This window comes from Oryctolagus cuniculus, chromosome 15 (assembly GCF_051225735.1).
Source record: "Oryctolagus cuniculus isolate XC-2025 breed Fujian yellow rabbit chromosome 15, ASM5122573v1, whole genome shotgun sequence".
In the NCBI taxonomy this organism is placed as follows: Eukaryota; Metazoa; Chordata; class Mammalia; order Lagomorpha; family Leporidae; genus Oryctolagus; species Oryctolagus cuniculus.
In genome coordinates, this window is record NC_142881.1 from 65,867,011 (window position 1) to 65,884,863 (window position 17,853).

At 56.3% G+C, this 17,853-nt stretch overlaps 3 protein-coding genes across 9 annotated transcripts in view; 1 reads left to right on the top strand and 2 right to left on the bottom strand.

Annotated features, from left to right (window-relative positions):
* The window catches only part of SAMD8 (sterile alpha motif domain containing 8), a 128,479-nt gene that overhangs the window by 44,924 nt on the left and 65,702 nt on the right, over positions 1-17,853 (top strand). The window lies entirely within an intron of this gene.
* On the bottom strand, positions 7-14,322 carry DUSP13B (dual specificity phosphatase 13B). 3 transcript variants are annotated; one of them, XM_089313505.1, is made up of 7 exons: positions 14,181-14,316; positions 12,272-12,466; positions 11,879-11,977; positions 9,296-9,393; positions 8,080-8,253; positions 4,511-4,731; positions 7-3,844 (listed from the first exon to the last, which is right to left on the bottom strand). In XM_089313505.1, exons 1-7 carry the CDS (start codon positions 14,265-14,267, stop codon positions 3,642-3,644), a joined length of 1,077 nt encoding a protein of 358 aa, XP_089169631.1. In that variant the 5' UTR covers positions 14,268-14,316; the 3' UTR covers positions 7-3,641. The 3 variants fall into 3 exon arrangements, with proteins under 3 accessions (XP_089169631.1, XP_008268155.1, XP_017204183.1); XM_008269933.4 differs by lacking the exon at positions 9,296-9,393 and having other exon boundaries at positions 14,181-14,322; XM_017348694.4 differs by lacking the exon at positions 9,296-9,393 and having other exon boundaries at positions 11,883-11,977.
* On the bottom strand, positions 14,251-17,719 carry DUSP13A (dual specificity phosphatase 13A). Of its 5 annotated transcripts, XM_089313512.1 has the most exons (5): positions 16,883-17,719; positions 15,931-16,148; positions 15,317-15,431; positions 14,609-14,708; positions 14,252-14,388 (listed from the first exon to the last, which is right to left on the bottom strand). In XM_089313512.1, exons 1-3 carry the CDS (start codon positions 17,089-17,091, stop codon positions 15,421-15,423), a joined length of 438 nt encoding a protein of 145 aa, XP_089169638.1. In that variant the 5' UTR covers positions 17,092-17,719; the 3' UTR covers positions 14,252-14,388; positions 14,609-14,708; positions 15,317-15,420. The 5 variants fall into 5 exon arrangements, with proteins under 5 accessions (XP_089169639.1, XP_089169638.1, XP_089169636.1 ...); XM_089313513.1 differs by lacking the exon at positions 14,609-14,708 and having other exon boundaries at positions 14,251-14,388; XM_089313510.1 differs by lacking the exon at positions 15,317-15,431.

Genomic DNA, 17,853 nt, shown 5'->3' on the forward strand with positions numbered 1-17,853 from the left:
TGCATGGCAGTTGGTAATTGTTAGATCATTTTTATTTTAAAACAAATTTAGGTTTACAGCAGGCTTATAAAGATAGCAGATATTTTTTATATACTCTCACCTTGCTTTCCCTGATGTTAGCTTTGTACATGACCATGCTGCATGTATCAAAGACATTAACACTGATAGAACACTACAAGTATTAACTAAACCACAAACTTTATTCTGATTTCCCCAGTTTTTCACCTCTGTCCTTTCCAGCATCCATTGTGAGATACCGTGTCACATTAAGGTCAGCCAACTTTTAGTCATCTGTGCCCTCAATAAACACACAGAGAACACTGCCAGCTTTTAGCCTGAGACTGGGGTGCGGATCCTCAAAGCTGTCATATGAGCTCCAACAAAACCTCTTGCAGAGCACCTTCTGCTCTAGGCCGCACTCAAGCCAGCCAGCAGTCCTGTGTGGTGCTGGCTGTGATTAATCCCATGTTACCAAAAGGGAAACTGAGGCAGGGGACGATTAACTGAGGGCACACATCTGTTAAGGGGCTGGGGCAGGATTTGAACCGACGGAGTCTGGCTTCCCAGGTACACTGTTAGTCATGCTTCCTGCCTCCTCTCATGAGGCTGCTCTTGGGCAGAGGGAGAGGGGACCCACTGCCACAGACTTCCCCCAGCGAGGGTGGCAGGCAGGAGGGCATCTGGGGAGGTGCCAGCCTGGAGCATGGCATCTGCTTGCTGTGCTGCTTGGAGAATGTGTGACTTTCCTCATACCTGCTTCCTCATGGCTTCCCTCCCTTCCTCCCTGCAGCCCCAGATTCTGAGCACAGTCCGCTGAGCCCCAGGTTGGCGACCTGCTAAAACCCAGCTACAGGGGCAGGCTGCCCGCTAGCAGAGACCAGGATAATGACTTAGATCCTGACTCCTGGAGCCAGTGTTTTGGGGTCCACTGATGGTGCATGAGCAAGAAACAGCAACCATGACTGAGTTGTCAGGCAGGCCCTGGGTGTAGATCCCAGGGAACAGGGGATGGGCAGGAGGGGCTGCTGAGCTTTGCTCTGCAGAGTGACAGGCCCTGTAGGCCTGGGGATGGAAGGAGATAACTTTCCGCCCCTGGGGTGAGAGGAGCCCTGGCTGTCTAGAGCTGGGCCCTGCCACTAAGCTGCTGTCCTCCAGTTGGGAAAGGAACAGCCAGCAGCCAGCTGGCGTTGGGCCAAGTGCAGCAGGCAGAGGGGCTGGCTGGGCCTAGAACCAGACCCAGAAGAGCCAGCCCTGTCTCCTCTTCTCTGAGCATCTGTGTGTGCACCTGTAAAATGGGTCTTTAAATCCCTCCCAGGCAGGCAGCATCCATTTGTGCATCTTGTGAATCACAGAAGGGATGGATGGGAGCTGAAACCCAGCCAGCAATCAGCTCACCCAGCTGGGCACTCTGACTTGGGGCTGTGTCCACTCAGGAGGAAGGGAAACTTTTCCTTCAGTAAGCTGCTTGCCCAGGGTTGCTTCTGCCTCAAAAGCTGGTTTGCTCAGAGGTGCATGTTTGTCCTATTTGTCCAAAGGGAAAGCACTGGCTCTCCGGAAGGACTGCAGAGAAGGCAAAAGCCCTCAGTCCGAAGGAGGGCAGAGCTGGAGGGAGAAGGGAGGAGCTCCAGGGGATAGGAAATGCTAGGAAGAGGGCATTAGGGGGAGCCAGATTGTGAGAGGCTGACAGCTGGTGGAGCTAGCTGGAGAGGAGGTGCACCCTGGGATCCCTTCCCCCTGGTGGCATCTGGAGAGAAGACCAAGTACCTGAGGGTGGAGTCCAAGCAGAGAGCATGGCAGCTGTGGGACCCTGTGCCTTCCCTGGTCAGACACAGCCAACTGGGAGGGATGACGGTACAGGGTGGTTGTAGTGACACTTTCACAGTGAAAGGTGGTGTCACAGCAAGGGGGACATTTTGGTAGCCCTGGGAGGAGCACTTCCCCTAGGCTGGGGGGCTCTGGGTGGGCTTCCCAGAAGTGCCATCTAAACTGAGACCTCAGGGAGATTCTGGGGTTAGCCCAGTGAAGCAGGGTGGGGTGGTGCATTCCTGGTGGTGCTGCCTGTGGCACATGCAGCACAGGGCTAAGAGCGGTGCATCCGGGTAGAGTCACCGTTTCTTACTTGCACAGAGAGCTTGGGGACAGAGCTGCAATATGGCTGGAGATATGGGAGGCACCTTCATCCTGTGTGAAGGTGTTCGTACTTTGGGGGCTTTCAGCGGAAGGGTGCATGATGAGGTTTTTTCCTGTTAGTAAAGTGTCCATCTCAGACCAGTGAGGCTGGGGGCGGAGAGATGGCAAGGGCAGCATAGCAAGAATCTGGGTGAGAGCCAAGGATAGTTTGAACTTCAATGGTTACAACCAACGTACAGTTTAGTGAGCAGATCTGGGGGTAGTTAGGAGGCGTCCAGGATGACACCTGCCATTAACTTGGGAACAGCGGCTGTCAAAACCCTTCACTGAAACAGGAAGCTAGGAACAGGAGTGGATCTGGGTGTGGGGAGGTGCAAAGTCCAGGTGAGTCTGAAGTTCAAGTCCAGTACTCACATGGAGGTGGCCAGTGGGATGCAGAAGACTGGAGCTCAGGGAAGAGATCTGAGCCATCCGTATCTGCCTGGGAGGCATTAGCCTAGAGCCTGTGGAGCAAGATCGTGCCCAGGGGAGCGGCGACGCCAAGGAAGAGAAAAGGCCAAGGGTGGGACTCAGAAACCTTGGCGTTCGAGGGGCAATAAGAGGAGGCAGGGCCCAGATGGGAGTTGCCAGAGGCTGAAGGAGACCCAGTGCTCATGCTCATGTACGCCCTGGGTGTGTACCACTCTGGGGAGCTTTCTGTGCCTGCTGTTTCGTTAGAGCATAAGAACTTAGAAACACAAAGCAAAATGGCTTATCCCAGCACAGAATGCCCTTCAAGCAGGACTTCTGGTATGTCTCCTCACCAGTCCCTGTCCTTTTGTTGAAGGCCTGTGTCTTTAGGTGACTGTCCTCGTTAAGTAGGCCTTTTAGAAGTGGAGTGCAGGTGAAAAGATTGGCTGGTTCTGAGAGATGCTGTTTGTGCACAGCAAGTGTTGATTATCAGCTTTGGGCAGTGTGGGCATGGAGAGCATGGTGATGCGTCAAACGCTGGTCTCAGTCAGACCGCCTGACTGCTGCAGGGTTACAAGAGGACAAGGAGGACGAGAGGAGGAAGAGGTCATCTTGCCCTCAGCATTTGTAGCTCAAGGCAGACATCACTAATTGATCCCCACCTGCCCTTCTTCTGCACTAAGCCTTAGAATGGACTAAGACTCTCTCCTTATTAAAGCTGCCATCATGCTAAATTAGCAAAGCCATCTGCTACCTGGTGGCCATCCTGAGATTAAGCCAATGCCTCAGAAACCACCAGAAATCTCCTATCTTAATAATGATGAACCTTTTATTATAGAGAAAGAATCAACTCTCTTGCATAAAGAATCTCTGGATTGGGTTAGGGAAATCCACCTGCTAAAGGTCACTGCCAGCGTTCTCTGCCTCTGCTTCAGCTAAGCCCCCACTTGCTGTTTGTATCTCAGGGTCACTGGAGACAGCAGAGGCTGTTGCCCCCAGGCCAGGCTGGTTGAGTTGGGCCATGCTGGTGGGAGGATCAGGCCGCTGCGCTGCTTGTAACATCAGAGCCGCCCCGTCTCCCGGCCCAGCCGGTTGTCCAGGACCTGGAGCTGACGGAGGAAGCCCGAGTTGGGGCAGATATCGCGGTGGGCCTGCACTGTCTGGATGGCTTCAACCAGTGTCAGGTTCTCGCAGATCATGAGGAAAGCCAGGACAAGCGTGGCAGAGCGGCTGACCCCCATGGCACAGTGGACCAGCACACGGCCTGTGGGGAGACCAACCTGGTGTCAGCCACCTGCTCTCAAGCCACCCATTTCACTGGGAGAAAGTGGCCAGCCTGCAGCCCACCCATCATAGCCTCTTGGAATACTGACACTGTCCTCACTGTCAGATATGGCAACTGAGACACAGAGAGGGAAGGTGGCAGGCTCAAGATCACACAGCATGTGAGTGGCAGAGTGATGGTCATCCCCGGGGTTCCTTTTTCATGGCCCAAGGTGCCTTCCTCTGGCCTCCGTTGCAACTTGAGGGGGCTGCTGAGCTCCCAAGGTCCCTTGGTTCGCCTCAGATTAAAGAGGATGCCACTTGCTTTCCTTCGCCCCAGTTCTGTCTCTGTCCAGCAGCCTATGCCATGGCCTCATCTCAGAGGAGTCTGTCTCGAGCCTTTGCTAGGTCCTGCTCAAGCCTGCCCTCTTGCTGAAGGAGACAGTTACACTGATGGCCCCATGGATCTTAGTGATGGCTCTGACTGTTCCAGGTGGCCTTGAATGGGACATCATCAAATGGCTTTAGTTCTTTACTTCACAGAGTGGGAAGGCTGCTGGAGAGATTTGGGGCTCTAGACCCCCCCCACCCCTCAGTGCTACTGAAAAATGCATGGCCCCAGCGCACATCCCATCCCCCACCCCCCACAGCCGCCCCGGGAGCTCACCCTGGGGAGCATTGAGGGCAGCTCGGATGTACTGAGCAACGGGCAGAAAGTAGACGCTGAGGTCGAAGAAGGGGTTGTCATCGGCCTCGATGCCGTAGTACTCCAGGGGCATTCCTCGGTAGAACTTGGCACCCGTGTCCACTTGAAACTTGCCTGCGGCCGCATTCACAATATGGGTAATGCGCAGCTGCATCAGCTGGCTCTTGTCCCGGGCTGTGTACCTGCAGTGGAAGGTGGGTGTGGATCTCACCAGGTCACACGTGCTGTGTGACGGGTTGGAAGTCGCTTCCCCAACCTGCACTGTTCCCCTCGGAGGGGAGCCACTGGAGCCAGTGAATGGGGGGGGGGGGGGCCCGAGGAGGAGCTCTTCTAGTTGGCATTTCACACTCACTTTCATCGAGGCCAGCTTTCTGGAGGGCAGTTGGGCCACATGCATCAGAAGCCTTAAAAATGTATGTGTACTTTGGGGCCGGCGCTGTGGCTCACTTGGCTAATCCTCTGCCTGAGACGCCAGCATCCCATATGGGTACCGGGTTCTAGTCACGGCTGCTCCTCTTCCAGTCCAGCTCTCTGCTGTGGCCCGGGAGGGCAGTGGAGGATGGCCCAAGTGCTTGGGCCCTGCACCCCATGGGAGACCAGGAGAAGTACCTGGCTCCTGGCTTCGGATCGGCGTAGTTCCGACTGTAGTGGCCATTTGGGGGTGAACCAATGGGAGGAAGACCTTTCTCTCTGTTTCTCCCTCACACTGTCTGTGACTCTACCTCTTAAATAAATAAATAAAATCTTTAAAAAAAATGTATGTGTACTTTGCCCCTAGCAGGTCTCCTAACATCAATCAGAACTATGCCCAGAGGTGCAGATGCTGTGGCACAGTGGGCTAAGCCACTGTTGGAAATGCAAGCATCCCATATCAGAACCTCAGTCAAGGCCGGCGCCGCAGCTCAATAGGCTAATCCTCCGCCTGCGGCGCTGGAACCCCAGGTTCTAGTCCCGGTTGGGGCGCCGGATTCTGTCCCAGTTGCCCCTCTTCCAGGCCAGCTCTCTGCTGTGGCCCGGGAGTGCAGTGGAGGATGGCCCAAGTATTTGGGCCCTGCACCTGCATGGGAGACCAGGATAAGCACCTGGCTCCTGCCTTCAGATCAGCATGGTGCGCCGGCCGTGGCAGCCATTGGAGGGTGAACCAACGGCAAAAGGAAGACCTTTCTCTCTGTCTCTCTCTCACTGTCCACTCTGCCTGTCAAAAAAATAAATAAATAAAAATAAAAAAACTTACTTCTCTTCGTAATCGATAGATTATCTAAAAATACAACAGGAACATAAATGTTGTAAATAGCTCTATTTTCAATGTGTGTCTATGAGAAATACAAAAACAGCTCTCTCTCTCTCTCACTGTCCACTCTGTGGGACACCTGGATGGAATTGCTGGCTCCTGACTTAGCCTGGCCCAGTCCTGGCTAATAGAAGATCCCTTTCTCTCTTTGTCATTTGCTATTCAAATAAATAGATCAATAAATCTTAAAGAGAAAAATAAAATGTGCCCACAGACATATGTGAACTGAGGGTAGTAATATTAAAAATAATGACAAGTTAGGGGCCAGCACTGTGGCGCAACGGGTTAACGCCCTGGCCTGAAGCGCCAGCATCCCATACAGGCACCAGTTCTAGTCCCGGCTGTTCCACTTCCCATCCAGCTCTCTGCTATGGCCTGGGAAAGCAGTAGAAGATGGCCCAAGCCCTTGAGCCCCTGTACCCGCATGGGAGACCTGGAAGAAGCTCCTGGCTTCGGATCGGCGCAGTTTCGGCTGTTGCAGCCAATTGGGGAGTGAACCATCGGATGGAAGAACTCTCGCTCTCTCTGCCTCTCTTTCTCTCTCTGTGTAACTCTGACTTTCAAATAAATAAAATGACAAATGAGGGAAAACCCTCCCAAGTATCCTATTATGGGAGCTTAAATGTGGCACAGTAGTCTTCCCCCATCTCTGGTTTTGCTTTGTGTCGTGGTTGGCCACGGTCTGAAAATACTGAATGGAAAATCCCAGAAATACACAATTCATGTGTTTTAAATGGGGTGCTGTTGTGAAATCTTTGGCCATCCTGCCATGTCCAGCCCAGCCTCGGGTCGCCCCTCTGTTCCACGCAGGCTGTGTACACTGCAGCCCTGTGGACACTTGGAGCCCTCTAGGTTGTCAGAGGGACCACGCTGCTTGTGTTCCTGTGACCCTTAGTCTGCCTAACACCGTAGCTGTTCTGGTCTGCTCTTATGTTGTTCATCTCTTCCTGTGCCTAACTTATGAATTAAAGGCTCATTGAAAAGTGCACGGGAGAAAATATGCATAGGGTTTGGTACTGTGTGTTGTTTCTGGCACCCGCTGGAGGTCTTGGATATGTTTCCTGTGTATCTCAGTGAGGAAACACTGTGCAGTCACCGAAATGTCCCTCATGCTGCTGAGAGGGGAAAGCTGTTCACGCTACGCTGAGAACCTGAGGAGAATATACAATACAAACCAGATGTTTTAATATATGGAGTATGACTCCATTTAAAAAAAGCTTTCTATAAAAGCAGCTCACAAAATGGGATTATCAAATGATACCATTTTTGTGAAAAAAAAAAAAAAAACATGTATGTGCATTTTTTTAAAAGTCCACAAAAATTTGTTACTAGTTATCTGCAAAATCCATATATTTTGGTTCATTTTTCTTTTTTTCTTTTTTTATTTATTTGACAGGTAGAGTTATAGACAGTGAGAGAGACAGAGAGAAAGGTCTTCCTCCTGTTGGTTCACCCCCAAAATGGCTGCTATAGCCGGCGCTGCGCCGATCAGGAGCCAGGTGCTTCCTCCTGGCCTCCCATGCAGGTACAGAGCCCAAGGGCTTGGGCCATCCTCCACTGCCTTCCTGGGCCACAGCAGAGAGCTGGACTGGAAGAGGAGCAGCCGGGACTAGAACGGGTGCCCATATGGGATGCCGGCACCGCAGGTGGAGGATTAACCAAGTGAGCCACGGCGCCAGCCCCTCATTTTTCTAAAACGTAAAAGATACTCTTAGGAAAAAACAACAGTTCTATACACGCACACACACACACGCACACATACACACACCTTAGAGAAACTTCTGTATATTTATGTTTTCCCAGGATACGTGCACTAAAATATTCCTGGAACCACTGTTCATAGTACCCCAAAACTAGAAACAATTCATATGCCCATATACAGCAGAATGGATTAAACTGTGCTGTAATCATGCCATGGAATATTACACAGCAGAGAAAATTGAATGAACTGCAGCTATACATAACAATGTGGATGCCCCTCACAATTCCAAGGAAATAAACCCAAGCACAATTCTCTCTCTCTCTCTCATTCCATTCACATGCTTGTAAAGGACAGGTGAAACTAACTCCAGGACATTGTTTATAGATGCGTGTTATCTGAGTTCTGTTTCCACAGTCAAAATTAAAACTAAGGAGGAAAGGAAAATGTGGAAAGAGATGGTGGGAAGCAGGGGAGGACTCCTCCTGTGTGGACTTTGTAGCCTCTGCCACGCCCGCCCCTCTCGTGGGTCTTACTCACGCATCTCCCAAGAAGAGGTTGGGCCAGACCTCATTCACGTGGCTCAGCGTGGCAGCGCGGCGGACCCACAGCAGTCGCTGCAGTGAGGCCAGCGTGGGCGGCTGGTAGGGAGACACCCGCCCTGCCTCGTGGATCTTGGGCCTGCGGAGGTCTTGCTTCTGCAGTGAGTTCATCCTGGAACAGAGCAGACAAGCGGTGGCTGGCGGCCAGCCGGGGCGGGCCGCAGGGCAAGGCAGGGCAGGTGCCCCTGGGCACTGTGGGAAGCCTCAGCTACTTTGCATGAAGTTCTTAATCAGCTCAGCTAGGGCTGGGGCCCAGAACCTTTTCCTGGGGAACTAGAACTCCTTCGCCACCACAGAACTGGGCAGACCACTCTCCTGCCCTCTGTTGGGAGCTTTGGACCAGGCGTTCTTGGGGTTCCCAGGTTGCAATGCTGGGCAGTAGAGATCCTGCCCTGGAAGTGGCTGAGCACTTGAGACTTTGTAGGGACAGAACCCCCAGATGGTTATGTCTCTCATAGGATACCCAGCAAGCCCCCTCTGTTAGGAAAATGGTGCAGGCGCAGTCTTATCTGTGGCGCGATCTACACCTGATACACATTCTATGCCCCGGTACTGGCCGCCATTACTGAAAGCCAGGTAGCCACATGGCCCAAACTACCTGTGCCAAGCTCCACTCCCAACTTAATGGAATTGGCTAATTCCTACCTCACTGCCCACCCCCTGGAAAAGGTATATTAGACCCCCTTCCCAGACACGTGCTCTCTTTTTCCTTCACCACCCCACCCCTCCGGTCTGTTGGGTGTTCCCCAATAAACCTTTTCCCTTACTCCAGTGTTCGGTGTGTTTTGTGAGGGCTAACATTAATATATAACACCCTCTCCTGCTGCTTCCAGGCTAGGCTGGCCCTGGGGCTCCCACCCTCTCCCACCCTCCGGGGAGAGAGGTGGTGTGGACTGGGGTTTGTGGGCATTTGCACAGAATGAATGAACTAGCACCCCTTTGTGTCTGCTGCCTCCCTGTGGGGTGCTTCTGTTTTATGCAGATGGAAGCTCAAGCTCAGAATGTTTGCCCTGTGGCTGATGAGTGGCAGGTGTGTGCTCCTTCAGGTGCTGCCTCTGAGGACTCTGGGGAGTGGCCCACCAACCCGTCCCTTCCCTCAGGGGCCTGCACTGCCAAGCCACCTTCTGCCACAGGCCCGGGCTTTTCCTCCTTACCCCTGTGGCTCAGGCCAGTGTGGCACGACAGGCCTCACCCGGGTGGGGTGGGTGGTGTCAGGAGTCAGCTGGCTGAGGGCGTCCGGGAGCCTGCAGAGCTGGGGTGACAGTGGAACCAGGACCTGGGCCTGGGGCTGGGATGGGAACGGGGGCTGGCTTTGGCCAGCTGCGCCTGCTCTCTTCAGCCAGTAGCTAGGAAAGGTGCACACTGGGAAGAACATCTTTTCCTTTTGGTAGGCGGTTCCAGGGCCAGAAAGAGAAATGGGCACCCAGGAGGCCACTGGCTTGGCCAGGCTCACCCAGCGGGTGGCCGGTGGGCAGGGCGGAAGTGAGGACCCACCTTTCCCCTTCATCCCCTACTGTGACCTCACAAGGCAGGCTGGGTGGCCTGCCACCTACCTAGGGCATGGCCTGGGGTCGGGCTTAGGGGAATGGGTGCAAGGGCAGGACTCCACATGTGAGCAGAACGGGGCTGGGGCTGGGGCCCGGTTACGGGGTGGGCTCCGCCCAGAACACAAACCCTGTGAAGCGGCTAGAATTCCAGGTCCTCGCCCTGGTGCCCAGGGGGGTGGGGCCGAGAGCAGAGCAGGCCCCAAGGGGGGAACTCAGGCTCTGGCGTGCTTGCAGTCTCTTGGCCTCCTAATTGCCCCCCAGAGACAGAGGCTGCCTGAAGTGGCAGGGAGAGAACTTCAGAGAGAGGGAGGGAGACACTGCCCCCCTTGGGACTCCACCACATCCTGTTCTGTGGCCTCCAGCAAGTCTCTGCTGCTTTCTGGGCCACACTTTCTCTTGTCCCTGCTAAATATTCCAGTGTGGCCTGAGTTTCCTGGATTCTCTGGGGTCCCATCTGAGGTTGTTCATGGAGTGTCAGCGTGGGCTGTAACTGCAAAGCCATGGGGCCAGGTAGGGAAGCTCTCCGGCCCCGGGGGAGTCCAACAGTCCCACCGGCCTGCAGATACCCAGTGCGGGTGCAGCAGCCCTAGGCGGGGCCAGATGGGGCTTTGGGAAGCCTGACAGGCCCGGGGCTCTGGCCTGTTGAGCTTGGTGTGGGGTAAGGCTGCCCCCAGGTGGCCATCAGGTGCCTTGCAGCCCAAATGTGCCAGAGAAGTGGCAGCCAGGCTGCCGCTGATAAAGAACTGGATCTAACTCCCCAGAGGAAGGTATAGAGGGGTCAGGGATTAGGGACTGCCAGGCCACAATTCAGGCCTCAGCCTACTAGGATACCAAGTCTCAAGTCTGGAGAATAGGGCATTTCCTTGGACTGAGAGCTACTTCTAGGCGCTCAAAGAATAACCCGACCTGTCTGTCCCACTGCAGGCCTGGCCCACCTGTCAGCCTGCATGTGACTCTTCTGTCAAGCTCCAGGCACACCTAAGATGCAGCGGCCCCCAGCCCTGGCCTTCGGGGCACCCTGCCTGAAACTTCTTTCACGTATATCTCTCCTGGGCCTCCACAGGGGGCAAGCAGGGGCCCAGGGGCCCAGCGCCCCGGCGCACAGGCTTGGCCCTGCTCCTCTCCACCTGCTCAGTCCTCTGTCTGCTCCCTGGCCCCCAGCTGGCCTGATGCCTGCCTCTCCTGCTCCAGTGGACAGCAGCCTCCAGGGGCAGTGGGTTTGCTGCTCCTGTCCGCTGCAGTTGACAAGTCCCACCCTTGGGTTCTGTCTTTGTGTGGCTCTTTCCTTCTCTCCAGGATACTCTCCCTGCTTGCCTCTGTCTCCCACCCGCCTCTGGGAAGCTTGCCACCTCCTCCGCATCCCAGACACCGCCCTGCGCACTCACAGCCTGGACAAGGCCCATACCCGCTTGGACAGGGGCCCTCCCCCCTGCCCCCTCCTCAGCAGCTCCCCAGCCCCTCACTGCCTCCTCCTCCCCACCACCACGGGCCTCACAGGCCAGGTGGGGCTGGAGATCTCAGGGTCTGGGGAAGGAAGCCTCAGCGGGGGTGGCCAGCAGCCAATGGGGGCGGGCAGAGGCCCTGGGCAGACCTGTCAGGCCTGGCACTCCTGTCCCTGTGGCCTTCTCTGAGCAGGGGTATCCGGTGGGGCTGCTGGGGGAATTCCACCAAGCAGTGATTGAAAAGTACCTCCCCAGCGCCCGCCTCGTGGCGAGCACCCAGCCAGTGAGCGTCCTGCTGTTACTGTCATTCCTATAATTACTCTCACCCTTTCAGCCTAGGTAGAGGGCAGCTTCCCCAGGGCATGAAGTGTGGTTTCTGCTTGTGATTCTTCCCCTTTCCAGCAGTGACTGAAAGTCAGCGCTTACCAAGGATGTGCCATGGCTCACCCAGAGCTAGGCCACCCACATGTTCTCCCTGAGTCCCCATGGAACCCTTACAGAGCCGATGACACCATCATCCCCACTTTACAGGTGAGCAAACAGACTTAGGTTAAGCACTGTACCCAGGGCCACACAGCCAATAGGAGTGGCAACCAGCTTTCAAGCCTGGTCCTTTGGATTCTCCTGTGGTTTGTTTATACTCCGATCTCTGACCTTATTGGGTCCCCCAACCCAGCGCCCAGCCCTGCCCAACAGGAGCCCTGGCCCTCATTTCCCAGCACGCACCCATCTCCAAAACAGCACTCACCCACCTGGGGGGGTACCCGGCGCAGGCTGTGCTCTCCTCTGACAGGCAGTTTGCGGTGCCGGCTTCCAGCCGCCTGTCTCTGCACACTTGATGCTGTTTCTATTTTTTGATTTGAGATGAACTGTAAAGCATGCTGTCTATTCCCTGCTTCCCCCCCGCCCCGGCCACTCCCAGTGTGTCCACTGGTCCACGGCACGGTCAGTGCCAAGCCCAGCCGGGTCCTTCCCCTCTCTGCTCCCCGAGGTCTGGGGCGGTGGAAGAGGGAGCAGCCGTGGCCACGGGCTGGCATGAAGGCTTAGACTCCCCTCCCTCTCTCTTCTCCTGCCCCTCTCCTCCCGCGGACTCGGGTTCCTGGAACTTTGGGGGGCCGCTGAGAGGGTGGCCCACTCCCACCTGTGGGGACTGAAGACTGTGGCTGACAAGCGGTGCAGGCAACAGGAAGAAGCAGACGGCTCGAGGGCGGATCCCACGCTGGGCTCTTACTGTCTTACAGGCATCCACCTGGATCAGGGCCTCCAGCGACAGCAGTAGGGCCAAGACCAGGGTGGCCAAGTGGCAGAGCCTCGGGACAGGAAGTAAGGCTGGACGCTGGGAGAGAGAAGAGCTCTGTATTATAGGCAGGTGTACCACGGGATACCTTGGCTAGGACTTGTTGGGGCAGGGCCAAGAGCTGTGTGAGGTGGAGTAGGTGCAGGTTCCGGGAGAGATGAAGCAGGCCTAGAGAGAAACCTCACAGCTCCTCCGTCCTGCACAGGCTGTGTGGCTGCACAGGCTGTGCACTGCACAACTCCTGGGGGCTCCATTTGCAAAGACAGTTTGGTGGATGGCTCCCCCGTGAATTTTGTTACGCTGCCACCCTTCCCAGGTGACTTCCTGGAAGCCGCCAGCTTGAAGGGAAAGATGCTAAGGTCAGAGGTGAGGATGTTTAAGGGCCCCCAGCTGGGGAAGGTTAATTGGGCATTATCAGAGACTGCTGCTCTGCTAGGCTTCCGAAACCTGTCTTGAAGAGAGCAGGCTGGGACCATGCCATTCCCATGGGAGAGCATGTCCGCCTCTCCCTCTGCCCCCACACTCAGAGCTCCATGTGACACTTCCTCACCAGCGTGGCCTTAGACCTAATCTCCACCCTAGCTGTAACCCTGTCTCTCCTGTCACACTCACCCAGTCCTTCCCTAACCCTCCTCTCCAAGATGCTCATCCTCCAGCCGGCCTATGGAAAGGCCTCTGTGATGCCTGCGGGTCTCCCCTTCAGCTGGCTGGGCTGCCGCACGGGCCATGTATTCAGAGAAACAAACAAGCCAGGGAAGGATTCAGGCCTTGTCTGGGGAGCCCTGGGGCAGAGCAGAAAGCAGTGCCCTGTAGCTCCTGGGGGTGCCCAGGCCAATCAGCCACCTGCAGCTGGCAGTCCCTCCATGTCAGTGGGTGCTGGGCATGCAGTAACTTCCGTAAAATCCTGGGGTCTCCACCCCAAGAACAGACACCCTTGCTGCCTCCCACCTGGGACTGATTCTAGAGAAACAAGCAGCAGGACCTCTGTGACCATCGGTGGGCTGGGTACCTGAGAAGCGGGGTTCCTGCTGGGGAAGCTCAGCTTGTCCCACCCAGCATCTGGGAAGAGGAGACATTGTGCCTAGCAAGGGCTTGGGAGAGGAGCTCTAGGGGGCCCACTCCCCTTGTGTGACTTCAGGACCCCTGCTGTTGCTGCCCAGCACTGGACACACAGCAATGGCAGCAGCACATTTGGGAACCTGCTCGTGGGAATGGTGGGGCTGGGCTGGGTGACGCTCAGCAGAGCCCAGAATGTGCTTTCCCTGGAGCTGTGACTGGGGGTGGGGGTGGGGGACAGGTTGTAGAGGTGCAGGCCATGCAGCTGGCAGAGCTGCTGGCTGGAGGGGATGTGAGGGAGCCCCCAGGCTCGGTGCCCAGGCAGGGCAGACAGCCCCAGGAGAGGTGGGAAGCCTTACCACTTCCATCTTGCACCGCCTATACCTTTCCTTCCTTTTGTGTTCTCTCAAGAGTACGGGTCGGGCTGGGAGAGATGGGACAGGCTGCCTAGGCTGGGCCCTGGTGAGGCTTTGGGTGGGTAAGGGGAGCCAGCAACTTGGGGTATGGACCAGCCCCCTCACACCCTCACTGGCAGCCACACACTGCCCTGAGCACCGCCGCCCAGGTCCCCTGCCCAGCCCCTCACCTGGCCTTTCCCATCCAGGCCCCAGTGCTGTCCTGGTCTATACTACCTGCCCAAGCTCTCACCTGCCACCTCGATGTCAACAGCCCCAGCTTTGCCCCAGCCACTCCTCACCTGGTTCCTCAGCTGCGGCCGGCACCCCGCAGCTTCTGGTCCAGCTGGCAGAGCTGATGGAGGAAGCCTCGGTTGGGGAAGACCCATCGATGTTCCCTCACGGTGATCACGGCCTGGCGCAGGGAGAGCCGCTGGCACAGCATGAGGTAGGCCAGGACGAGCGTGGCAGAACGGCTCACGCCCACCACACAGTGCACCAGGACCTTGGCTGAGGGAGACATCTGGTGAAAGACCCTTTCCTGCCAGCTGCCCCCCGAGGCTGGGTTTCTTTTCCCAGCTTTGCCTTGGGTGCACACCTGTGAACCCAGACAAGTCAGTCGACCTTTGTGGGCTTTACTTTTCTGATCTGTCAGATGGGTAGACTGACACCTGCTGTGCCATGCAGTCCAACTTCCTCGCATGGCCCTTTAGGAGCTCGGCAGCCTTACCTCAGAGGCCCCCACGGTCCTAGCCACCCTCAGCTGTAGGATGGGGAGGCGACTTCCAGTTCCTTGGACAGCTCAGCTGACCACATGCCATTCCAACCACCTGGAAAACATGCCCACTGACCCTGCTCTGCTGTTTCTCCATCCCTCAGATGTCACCTGAGACCTGGCTTCCTCCCACAGGTCTACTGGGCTACTCAAAGTGTCGCTTGAATCACAGAGCAGATCATCACTTTTTGCATGGGTCTCCATGAACGATTCTCTGCTTGAGCATACACCTGCCCTTCAAACGTGCCTCTGGGGCTGGCGCTGTGGCACAGTGAGTTAAACCACTGCCTGTGATGGCAGCATCCCATGTCAGGGCGCCAGTTCAAGTCCTGGCTGCTCCAGTTCCAATCCAGCTCCCTGCTAATGTGCCTAGGAAGGCAGCAGAAGATGGCCCAAGTACTTGGACCCATCACCCACCTTGGAGACCTGGATGGAGTTCCAGGCTCCTGAATTCGCCTCGTACAGTCTAGGCCATTGCAGCCATTTGGCGAGTAGTTCAGCAGATGGACGATCCCCCCCCCCCCTTTCTCTCTCTCTCTCTGGCTCTCCCTCTCTCTCTGTCACTTTGCTTTTCAAATAAAATACATCTCGAGGGATGGGGGGGGGGGAAGGAGCACTTGTCAAACTTATCCCTACACAGGAATAACCGTTGTGCTGCTTCACCTCTGACTGTCCTTCCCCCCGACGCGTGATGGCGTATTCCGTGGGGCAGGGCTTCAAGTCTAGACTCCCGGAATTCAGCTCAGGGCCCAGCATACAGCAGATCCTCAGCAAATAGCTAGTGAGGGAATGCATGAAAAGCAAGAGTGTCGAAGGGCTCTGGGCGTTAAAAAGGGACCGGAACTGTAGCCTGTCATACCCGTCACACAGACGTGGAGACTGCGGTCCAGAGAGGGACACTGACTTGCCTGAGGCCATGGTTCAAGGATGAACACAAAGCAGGGGCTCCAGGCTCCCCAGGCCCCTTGGAGGGACCCAAGGTATCTGAAGTTAGCTTGCCATTTGAAAGTGCTTTGGGGGCAGACATCGAGGGGCCAAGTGGTCATTTCCCAAAACTGAGTGTTTTGGAGACGGAGCTGCTGTGGTGTTCGTGAGACCCGGCTCCCAGCCAGCCGCAGGGCTGCTCTCACTTTCCCCATCTGTGAAGCCATGGGGTCAGATCAAATACTGGAGCACTGAGCAGGAGAATTTTGCGAGTCAGGGATGAATGAGGGGAAGAGGGGCGCCCTCCCTGTGAATGAGCAGGGTGGGATGGGGGCTGGAACCCCAGATCCTACCCCCGGGTGTGCTGAGAGCTCGGTGGATGAAGTCCGCTGCAGAGGAGAAGTAGGCACTGATGTCGAAATCAGGGAGGTCGTGGGCTGGCACCCCCAGGTAGGACACACTGCTGCCGTAGAAGTCAGGACCACCCTGGCAGAAGAGGCCTCCGTGGGCGGCGTTCAGCACGTGGGTGATGCCCAGCTTCCACAGCTCGTAGCGGTTGTTAGCCGTGGCCCTGGGGAGGGCAGGGAGAGGGCTGGCTGCTGGTGGAGCCGTGGAGTTACGGAAGGGGCTTTGCCTGGACCCCTACTTCAGTAGCCAGGAGCTCTGAGGGTCAAAAAGAAGCTAGAACCCAGTAAGTTCCAGCTGGAGCCTGCAGCCCTCCGAGCTTTCTGGTGGGAGAGGTGATGGTGCAGGTGCTATTTTTAGACCCCTGCTTCCTTGGTGAGCTTCCCCTGGCTAGGATGGAAGGCAGGGGTTGCTTCAGCTCCTCCCTTCTTGCCCGATGCTCTCCCTCCCATCCCTGACCAATGCTGGTAATACCTGACACCTGCCTCTCATCTGCGTCTATACAGGCCCCACCTCCCTGATTCACCTTCAGTCAGGCTTCTCCACCCACTCTGTGTCCACAGGAGGGGCACTGGGGCCAGGAAGGGGACTCTTTATGTACCCAGTCTCACACTCCAAATACCATTCTCCAGGCTTCTGCGCCCCCCAACCAGCTAATGCACCTGAGGACTCTGGAAAGCGCCAGGCTTCCAGGCAGGAGAAGCCCTTGCTCCTCCTGGTGGCCCCGCCTGGTCACTGCGCTGTCCCCAGCCCGTGGGATTCCAGGCAAAGTCCCTGACCTGAGATGCTCAGAACAGAACTGTTTCTCCTTGTTCCCGTCCACCCTCATATCCGGTAAAGAGCTCAGAGACTGCCAGTTCTTGGCTCCACTCCCGCACCCCCATGCCAGCTACCACTCACGCATCGCCTATGAAAAGATTGGGCCAAACTTCGTCCACACGGCTGCAAGAGGCCTTCCCCGCCCTCAGGAGTTCCTCAAGCTCAAAGACGCTGGGGCAAGGCGTGGCTTCGGCGCCTTCCCCCTGCTCTGGGAGCCGGGGCTCAGCCATGAGCCAGCCCGCCCACTCCTCTGCCTCTGTGGTCACTCCGCTCTGCCTCTCTGGTGTCATTTCTCCTTCCTGGAGATTGGCAGGGACAGGTGGGGCAGGAGCAAGTGACTCAGCAAGTCATGGGAGCTTCCAGGGAGGACAGGATCTTTTCCTGCCTAATCCATCCCCCCACCCCCAAACCTGGGGAATCTCTGCAAGTCGCTCCACACTTCACCTCAGTCTCTGCGCCTGTGAAACAGGGCTCATCACATCCATCTCAGACAAGTGTGGTGAGGACTAAAGGGACGGAGGTTGTGCCCTAATACAGAGTCGGTGCTTAGACACATTTGTGAGGACTGAGTCAAAGCAGAGCTCAGCTGGAGAGGTGGTGGCTGGTGCCAAGGATGAAAGGCGCCGTCTGGGGTGAGGGCGCAGACTGGGGACGGTTGGAGGGGAGCCTCCGGACTGGGAAGCAGGTGTGGTTTTCCACGTTGCAGAGTCCGAGAAATGTGAGGAAGACACATGGACGGTCTCACCTGGAGGGGGCCCGCAAGGTTCACAGGGAGATGTCTCTCAGCAGCGTTCTTGGGGAGAAGATGGCTGATTCCTCAGCAGAGGAGGCTCCGGGGGCCCCGGGCACCCAAGGGCCAGAGGGGCCGTGCGTGTTGCCCTAGACTTGGAGAGCCAAAGGCCCAGGTCTCAGGAACATTTGGGGGGGGGGCAGTTTCCCGCATACAAGAGCTAGAAACAGGTCTGTGTGCCCTTCTGCCCGAGGTGCTTACTGGTGGAAGAGGTGAGGTGCCTTGCCGGCTCTTGTGGTTTCTCATGGAAGCTCGGCTGGCA

Excerpts from the sequence above, each read along its gene's own strand:
- DUSP13B (XM_089313505.1), bottom strand. The coding sequence starts at position 14,267 with ATGGGTCTTCCCCAACCGAGGCTTCCTCCATCAGCTCTGCCAGCTGGA. Across the intron at positions 12,467-14,180 it reads GGCCGCAGCTGAGGAACCAG|CGTCCAGCCTTACTTCCTGT; the intron begins GTGAGGAGTGGC and ends TCTCTCTCCCAG. Across the intron at positions 11,978-12,271 it reads ACAGTCTTCAGTCCCCACAG|AAACAGCATCAAGTGTGCAG; the intron begins GTGGGAGTGGGC and ends ATCAAAAAATAG.
- DUSP13A (XM_089313510.1), bottom strand. The coding sequence starts at position 17,091 with ATGACACCAGAGAGGCAGAGCGGAGTGACCACAGAGGCAGAGGAGTGG. Across the intron at positions 16,149-16,882 it reads AATCTTTTCATAGGCGATGC|GGCCACGGCTAACAACCGCT; the intron begins GTGAGTGGTAGC and ends TGCCCTCCCCAG. Across the intron at positions 14,709-15,930 it reads AGCTCTCAGCACACCCGGGG|GTGGTTGGAATGGCATGTGG; the intron begins GTAGGATCTGGG and ends CATGTTTTCCAG.